Genomic DNA, 8,709 nt, shown 5'->3' with positions numbered 1-8,709 from the left:
GAGGTGAGGAAAGCAAATATATATTCCTACTCCAACACTGATTAGGAATGGGAAAATATGCACATGGTCAACCACATGTGTTGGTGATAATATTAAAAATTCTGAGAAAATTTAGGAAAATTCTGAACACTTCTTCCCGAATTCGTATATAAACTTTTATAATCAATCTGAAAAAGCTTCAACTCAGCTGAGGAAAGCAAACATAAATTTTTCCTATACACTTGTTATAATATGAACTTCGTTATTTCATTTCCCATCAGGTTCCCTTGGAGGCTCTCAATCAACGACGAACATCTGTAGGGTGTGGCGCAGTCGAGCAGGCTGCTGTTGCTAGTACGGCGCTGAGTGCTGCGAAGACCTGGGAGGCCGGGGAGAATGATAAGAGAGTTTCTTGGCAATGGTGATACGATCGAAAAAATTCAGAAATTATCAATGGAGTTTCACCACCCTAGTGATATGATGTTTCACGACTACTGCGAATATCGGGTTTTTCACGGAGTATTACGCCACTTCGCGTAAAACGAGTGAAACTTCATCGTTGTACTATCAGCGTAGTCGGCCGTATGCATATTTTCCTTATACACTTTTATAAGCCTTTTCACGATTTGAATCTGTGATGGTAACTGTCGATCCTTGTGTGGTTTTGAAAAAATTTTTTTGGGGAAAAATTTTGTGTTTTTCGGCTGAGTTTAAGTAAAGTATAGCAAAATGCAGTTTGTGAAAATTTTTTGTGAATTTTCATATCGTTTTTTTGTGAATTTTCATATCGTTTTTTCGTGAATTTTCATATCGTTTTTTTGTGAATTTTCATATCGTTTTTTTGTTAATTTTTCTGTGTGTGTGATTTAGGTATCGCGGACCGTCGATTCACAACTGCGTGTATCACCCTCATAGACCCGGCACCATTCGAGACGTCGCTAGGACTTTTAGATTTTACTGTTCTCCGGAGTGCTTAAAACAAGGATATAGGTTTTTGGCGGTAAGAAGGGCTTTTTGTGAAATTTCGGATTTTTTGGAGATTTTTCGGTGATTTTTGATTTGGTGAGTGGCTGTTTAGTAAGTGATAAAATGTGCTAGCCATATTATCGTAGTTGTAATGATTATATTTTGATATTTCGGGTTGGTGATGAAAAAAATTTGTATTGGAGTTTTACGCGAAGTGAACGTGAAGTGGCGTAATACTCAATGTGAAAAAGGCGATATTTTTACTAGTGTTTTTTTTCGTGTGGAAAGAGTGAAATTTCAGCGACATAACGAAAGGATGGTATTCTAGTTGTAGTAGTATCAGCAATAATTCTGCTTACGTGTTGTCACGCTCATTCGAAGTGATACATTTCGAGATGAATATTGGAGTTTACCCCTAGTGATACGATGAAAAACACTAGTAAACACATATTTCACAACTACTGTATATCACCGCAAATATCGCCTAGTTTTTCACCGCCGAGTTTTACGACGCCACTTAAAACGGGTAGTCGTGAAACTGCTGTGTTGGTGATGGTGACGCAATTTTAGATTATTTTCCTCTTACAATGAAGGTATGTATACATACGATTTTTGTTGTTCATATTTTGCGTGAAGCCCTTTAGAGCTAGCAGTAATATCGTACAACAGCAGCATGTGTTGGCTACATGAAAATTGTGAGGAGAAATTCTTATTGGTTTTTGTATATAAACTTTTGAGCTCAATAGGTGAGGAACAGCGAAGATATATTACTACTCCGACACTGATAGGTTTTATCATATTTTCAGGATGAGCATTGTCTCCCCTGCCCAGCTAGTGATAAGGAAGATGATTGTATGTACTGTCCCTGGGCTACCATTGAGGAGGTGAGAATTTATGCTATCTTGTGCATGCGTGCAAATTGTCTCTCAGGACGAGGCAGCGGAGCACAGCACTACGGCAACGTTAGGACCGGACTTAGCAGCACCAGGAAGTGGTCGTGACCAATCGCCTGTTAATGTAAGGAAAAAATTTTTTTCGGAAAATTTTGTTCTCAGGAAGCACCTGCATTAGCAGGATCATGTTGGACTGCTGTAGCAAATACGCGGACGTATACGCCGACACCCGAAGATACCGATCGGGTGCTCTGTGTGAAGTAAGGGCTGAGGAAGCGCAGTTGACTTTTTGGGAAAATGTAGTGGAATTTTAGTGGAATTTATGAACATTTAATGATTTTTTCCTCCGATTTCGATGAATTTTAATGGAGTTTTAACTGTTTTTCACGTGGCATGAAAAACGTGAAGTAAAATATGTTTTTCCCTGGGTGAAACTTTATTATTGTTCATTTTTTGTGATTTGGTTTTTTTCTTTTTTTCCCGAAATTTATAATAAATTTTCGTAAATTTTTGAGATTTTTTTGTTTTTTTTGCGCCACATAGCTGATCTGAATTTTTACAGTGTGAGAGTTGGTTTCAACTTTTTCCCGAAATTTACACTAAATTTTCGTAAATTTTTGAGATTTTTTTTCTGTTTTTTTGCGCCACATAGCTGATTTGATTTTTCATAGTGTGAGAGTTTCACTGTTCTTTTTAGCGTAAAATTTATATATTAATTTCACGACCACTCGTTTTTGAATTTGTATTTTCAGAGTATACAGCACTGAGCCGATACCATACCACTCCTCCTCCTCAGCTACTCGCATGTGTAGGGTAGCGGATGATAGAGTACAAATAGTGTTGCAGTGTTATGTCATTTCGGAGGTGATTTTCTATAGGTAGATGACGATAGCAGCGAATCAGAGGATGCATGTATGGCTGATCGGGAGGGGACGGGGAGGTCTCGGAGGAGTGGTAATAGTAGGACTGGGAATTTATCAGTTTTGTCGATGATTATTATTGGAGTTTCACGACTACCCGTTTTACGTAAAATTCGGTGGTGAAAAACGCGATATTCGCGGTCTGTAGTAGTGGTAGTGGTTTTTTTCATATCACTAGGGTCGTGAAATTCCATTGATAATTTGATTTTTTCCATTTTTTGGTGGGATTTTCTCAGTTTTGTGGATGTTTTCAAAATCACCCTGGGAGTAAACCTGATATATGCGATAAAATAATGACGATGATTACACCTTGTCAACATTTTCAATTTCGTAAGATTCATGGAAAATTGTATGAGCTGAATTTCCTGTACTGGTGTACTCGTTGATGGCGTTGTTTTTACTCGGGTTAAAACGTTCGACATTCCTTGTCAGATAACGCCTCCACGGACTCAGGGCCGGTTATCGCGGGTGGTACTCTCCAACCATTGACATCGATCTCACAAACTGGCAGCGGATCTGTGTATGTTGCATACAATCGATTAATCGGGCGTGCGCTTTTTGCATTCAGGTGTGTGTTTAGGTATCTAATGACCATGCCGTGCTTTGACCCGATGACTTATTCTCCACCACTTCGAGAAATGCTGTCGGTTTATGGGGCGTTGGATCACATAGCCACGGGTCAGGCGATAAAGCTGTTGAATTGGAATATCCTTGCGGGTGAGTTGAAGCAGTGTGGGGAAAATTTTGGGAAATTTCTGGTGGGTTTTTGGAAATTTTACACGAATCTGTGGGTGAATTTTTAGTTGTTGGATTGGAATATTTGTGCGGTATGAGTTGTAGTTTTGGAAAATACGAAAATTGTGAGGAAATTTCGGGAATTTATTTTTGGTTTCTGAACGCTTCCATAGGAATTTTCATAATGTAGTGAAAAAACTGTAAAATAGTAGTGTCGGGAAGTATGTACATGGTCAACTAGATGGGTTGGTGACTATATGGAAATTGTGAGGAAAATTTGAGTATTTGAGGTTTTGAGTATTTTTCGGCGAATTCGTGTGTAAATTTCCAAACTCCTGAGCTCGGGTAAGGAAAGCGAATATATATTCCTACTCTGATATTGAGTTGAAGATATGTTGTGGTTGAATCGAACCGGGTACCTTTGGATGCATAGGCTGACATGCTAACCTGTTTGTCAAGGTGGATTGTAGAGGTATTGGAGTTTTAGATATATATTGTACGCCACAACAGTACCCGTATTGTCCCCCATGGGCATTGAGTTGGAATTATAGGAGGCATTTGATTATAAAGCAGATAGCAGCGTTAGAAGGAGATATAGTGTGTCTGCAGGTGACGGCGGTGGGGATTGAACCTGGCTCGTTATCATCATCGTTGATAATGTTGAATTATAGTAGCAATTTCCATGTGTATACAGGAGAAAATATTATAATGTTTGAACCTGGCTGAAATACGGTTTATAGTTTTTTTTCACTTTGAAAATTACCTCGTGGAAATTTTTCCAGAAAATTTTCCGAAATTTTCGGGATTTTTTTGCCAAAAAAATTAAGGTGGGATTCTTCGTATTTTTCGCGTTCTTTTTTTTCAGGAAGTCCAGTCGGATCATTTGTATACATCTTTGTTACCAGCACTGGAGGGTTTGGGGTTTGGGTATTTATATGCTCCTAAAACTAGGAGAATATTCACGGATAAGTAGCCTTGCCGGGATTTGAACCGGGGACCTTTCGCATGAGAGTGTGTATGCAGATACTGTGAAGAAGGATGCGCAATTTTGTATAGAAAAAGTAGATTTTCTGTCGTGGATTCATTCACCATTGAATTTGACGCCCATGCTAAGGACAGCGCAAGATATCAGGGCGCGCGAAATACGAAGCAACGGAATAGATTGAGTAAAGGGAATGTTGCCTTAGCGTGCTTGTTGGAAGATTCGCGGTAAGTTTTGGGCCTGTTTTGTATCATGTCACGCGGGCACGAAATGAATCTTTGGTCAGGTGTGGGGGCAGACCTCTGGGAATTGTTAATACGCATATTACTGCAGATGTTGACGCCGGGGATGTTAAATTGTGGCAGGCTATGTGCATGCTGGGTGAGTATTAAAAATGGCGTCGGAGGGATTCGAACCGGGGACCTTTGGATTCCTCTTTAGAAGTTGTACAGGGCTGGAGTAACAGCCAAAATGGAGTGCTACCGGTCATCGTGTGTGGTGATTTTAATTCAACACCGGAATCGGCGGTTTATGAACTCCTCACGACTGGTCGGCTGAGCCCCTCCTCAATACCGGTAGGCCATAGAAAAATTATATTTTTTATTTCTATTTTTTTGTTTTTATTATTTTTCCAGGATGACCCTTATGGTATACTTCCACCGGTAAACCAGATGCACCACTCATTGCCATTGCGTTCGATATATCCGGCTGTAGTTAATAGTGAAGCTACTTATACGAATTACACGCAGAAGTTTCAGGGTAATCGAAAGGTCCCCGGTTCGATCCCGGCACGTGACATTTTTAGGTACGCTGGATTATATATGCTTTACTCAAAATTCTCTTCGAGGCCTGGCAGTGTCTAACACATACAGTTATGAGGAGCTGAGTGCTGAAACGGCGCTGCCGAGCCCAACACAACCTAGTGATCATATACTAACTGTTGGTGTGTTTGCATACACGTAGTAATACCAGAACTCACGGAACTCCTCTGAAAATGGAGGATGTGACTTTATGTGGTAAGTAGTTGTATATGTGCATGCGTGCAGATTTGTTTGTTTTTCAGGCCGCCAAATTTTCGCCAAATGTGTGATGTATAATATAACGGCCGCTATGAGGTGTCATGGTTGGAGCCCGTCTCCCATAGTAGAATTTTGTGGCGCAGTGACGGATCCAAAGAATAAGCAGAATGTCTCTGGCGTATTGGCTCTTCGAAGCAGTTGATATGTTTCTGCTAGCGCTGCGTACCGTATCATTGTATTATTTTCATCGTACATATATTTCTTCGGTCAATGTTTGTGGGTTGAAATAGTGTAGTAGGGGATGATCGCGTGCTGTCTATCGGATGGTCGTGAGTTCTATTCCCGCACGTTGCAAATGTGTGATCCATTAACATTGCTCAATCCATTGGAGAGTTAGATATCCAACAACTCACTTAGCATCCTTGGTATATCCCCTTCATACAAACTAGGTGTCTCTCACCTGGTATTAAATTCTTCAACGCTATATTGGAGTTGGGTTAACGGGTGCATACCATGGGGGGAAAATTAGGTGTATGAATTTTCAATGCTTCTAGACTTATATCATTCGACTCTGTGGACTTCACTGCAGCAGAAAATGCCAACACGTATGTTAGAATGATGCTATTATCGATTTTATTAAAAACGTGCGAAAATGCAGGCGTACCTTGTGGGTGCGGAGGCATTTGGTTATAGAGCAGATAGCAGCGTTAGAAGGAGATATAGTGTGTCTGCAGGTGACGAGGGTGGGGATTGAACCTGGCTCGTTATCATCATCATCGTTGGTAATGCTGAATTATAGTAGCAAAATATACGCGGTTTTGAATCTTGTGGTTTATCCAGTTTGTCTGTATTCCTTATGAATCGTCGTTTATGCGGCGCAGTGGGCTGATGAAAACAGCAGCAGTTATAGTGAAAAGGGCTCGACGAGGGCATGAGGGTAGTAGTCCTTGGGAGGATGTGGTGACCACTTGGAATGTGTCTGTGTTGGGGTATAGGTGCAGTCTCTTCAGCCGAGTTTGGGAGCTCTCTCAGTAGTTATATAAGTAGGGATAAGAAAATCAACAAGTATTTCCTCAGAATTTTCGTATTGTAATGAGCGAATCATCCAGGAACCTCTAATGTTCTCGGGGGGAGCTCATTTTGAATTTTCCACGGATGGCTAGGACGACTTTCTAAAATCATTCTCCCATGTAAATGCCATCAGCGCACTAGGAATATTTTTTATATTGTTGTTGAACCTTGGGGGATGTTATTTCTCAAAGGTAAATTAATTCCTGTTTATGACCGACACATGTAGTTGACAATATGCATATTTCCCTGTAGTGGTAGTGATAGTTGAATATATAATAAGTGGCTTTATAGTATAAAACCACCAATATGAAGTTTATACTGTTTTTATTATTATGTTATGAAAAGTAAGTACGTGGTCGTACGAAGTCAGCCATTTTATGATTCCCACTGTGTGTGTGAGAATTTAAAGCGCAACACCTACAGCTGAGTTGGACTCGCATCGATACGCGTTAGTTCACGAGGGATCACGCGTTTTACTCTTTTATTCATTTTCTAGTCAATCAGTGGAGTTTTACCCAAGGCCGATAATCGCGGTGATATGAAGTAGTCGTGAAGTATATTTTTCACTAGTGTTATTCATATCACTAGGGTGGTGAAACTCCAATGAAAGTGTTTCAGGATTGACGAAAATTGCATCCCGCAGTTTGAGCGAGATCCCAGCTGAGTCAACGACAGCGTCTTCGATAGCAATAACGGGTAGGAACCGCTCACCTTGTTACGCGAGGAGGCGTTTGTCAGATTGCAATGGTGATAGTGGTAGTAGGAAGCTGGTTGAAAAGACAGTATTAAACGGGTTTGGGAAATTAAATGGAAATGGTCAAAGCATGGTACGAGAGATTGAGCTGCTGTGTGGGAGAACGAAGGATAAAGGCGGCAAGATTGTAGACTTTGTAGAGCAGCTGCACTCAAGGGGGCTTCGGGAGGATATGTTGAGTAAGTGTGAATGTGTTTTTTACCAGTTTGTTGTTGTTGTGTGGTGGGGTGATGGATACTTAGAGACGCATTTAGTATCATTTTCTGCCGTGTATAGTTTTCGAATTGACCATTTTTTGCCGTGGTAGAGCTGTTAGTTTTTCCTAGTGGAGGAATGGGTGATTTTCTGATGACAAACACGATAGGTAGTTTTTGTAGGTTATGTTTTCCTAGGTAGAAGTAGTTATTTTTTTTTCGTATATATGTATCGCTTTAAGGTGGTTGGCTGCATATGAAATGATAACTAAGTAGTAGGTGAATTATCATTTTGGAATTGATTGCATATTGTGATTGTTTTTTGGTAGGTTGTTTGCCTACAGACTCCTTGGTGAAAATTCTTCAAGGGATGAGCAATCGTGTGACGAGTAAAAAATCGAAAATTAACGGACGAGCAGAGCAACTGATTAAACACATCGCGGAGGTGGTATCGGAGAGAGCTCAGCAGGGAGGTAATAAAACGGGGAGGAAATTCTTTGGGGAAATTTTAGTTTTTTTGTGATTTTCAGATATGCAATTGGAATCGCTGATTTACTTTTTATTGCGAATAACGCAGCTCGATCGGCTTGAACTCCTCCAAGTTGCGGCGAACCTTCCTATGCAGCGGTTCGATGAGTTTTATACTACCGGCGATCGGGGATTGGGTTTGTTAGCTACAGCATTACAGGTGAGAGGGTAATTTTTCAGGACTAGTAAAAAACGATTCCTGCATTTTTCGCAAAATTTTCTCGCAATTTGTGGAATTTTTCTGAAATTTTAGCATTTTTGGTCAATTTTTGGAATTTTTCTGAAATTTCAGCATTTTTTGCAATTTTTTTGTCATATTTCGTATTAATCAGTTGAAGTAGCTTATATTTTTTCGTGAGGAGAATTTAGTATTTGACGCCAATCAAGTGATGTTTAACACTGAGACTCAAAACAAGAAGTGTTGAATTTTGATGCGAAGCGACGCTTATGCTGTCATCGCTTCCTGTGCGCTGGTTCGTCGAAAATATTTCTCCACGACTACACCAGTTGAGCTCTCGGGAAACATTAGGGAGAGTGCAGATTGTGTATTCTTCGAAAATATAAAAATTCTTTTATTTCATGTTGTGCGCTGTGATTGTTAATGAGTGGAAAAAGCCCCTACCAGGGATTGAACCCGCGGTCATTCACAGTTTCTTCAGGTTACTCTC

General features: G+C 40.2%; 2 protein-coding genes across 2 annotated transcripts in view; both read left to right on the top strand.

Annotated features, from left to right (window-relative positions):
• Pmar_PMAR001777 (carbon catabolite repressor protein, putative) overlaps positions 1-5,438 on the top strand; it is a gene marked incomplete at its 3' end in the record, with an annotated part of 7,091 nt that extends 1,653 nt beyond the window's left edge. Inside the window, exons 3-15 of the mRNA XM_002771172.1 lie at positions 261-400; positions 850-979; positions 1,752-1,829; positions 1,876-1,962; positions 2,001-2,098; positions 2,591-2,666; positions 2,717-2,792; positions 3,191-3,278; positions 3,339-3,475; positions 4,809-4,856; positions 4,917-5,050; positions 5,111-5,234; positions 5,281-5,438. Coding sequence (XP_002771218.1) covers positions 261-400; positions 850-979; positions 1,752-1,829; positions 1,876-1,962; positions 2,001-2,098; positions 2,591-2,666; positions 2,717-2,792; positions 3,191-3,278; positions 3,339-3,475; positions 4,809-4,856; positions 4,917-5,050; positions 5,111-5,234; positions 5,281-5,438 — 1,374 coding nt within the window. The remainder of the gene's footprint in view (positions 1-260; positions 401-849; positions 980-1,751; positions 1,830-1,875; positions 1,963-2,000; positions 2,099-2,590; positions 2,667-2,716; positions 2,793-3,190; positions 3,279-3,338; positions 3,476-4,808; positions 4,857-4,916; positions 5,051-5,110; positions 5,235-5,280) is intronic.
• A 31-nt stretch (positions 5,439-5,469) lies between these two features.
• Positions 5,470-8,201, top strand: Pmar_PMAR001776 (hypothetical protein; the record flags this gene model as incomplete). The annotated part of the gene is made up of 8 exons (XM_002771171.1): positions 5,470-5,491; positions 5,539-5,590; positions 6,153-6,228; positions 6,335-6,431; positions 7,184-7,261; positions 7,304-7,498; positions 7,843-7,986; positions 8,044-8,201. Coding segments are annotated over 8 exons (822 nt in total), but the record flags the coding sequence as incomplete, so codon positions are not given.
• Positions 8,202-8,709: the final 508 nt, after the last annotated feature.

The sequence above is a fragment of the Perkinsus marinus genome, assembly GCF_000006405.1.
Source record: "Perkinsus marinus ATCC 50983 genomic scaffold scf_1104296963318, whole genome shotgun sequence".
Lineage (NCBI taxonomy): Eukaryota > Perkinsozoa > Perkinsida > Perkinsidae > Perkinsus > Perkinsus marinus.
The sequence above is the reverse complement of the archived record's forward strand: the minus strand, read 5'-3'. Positions and strand labels throughout refer to the sequence as shown.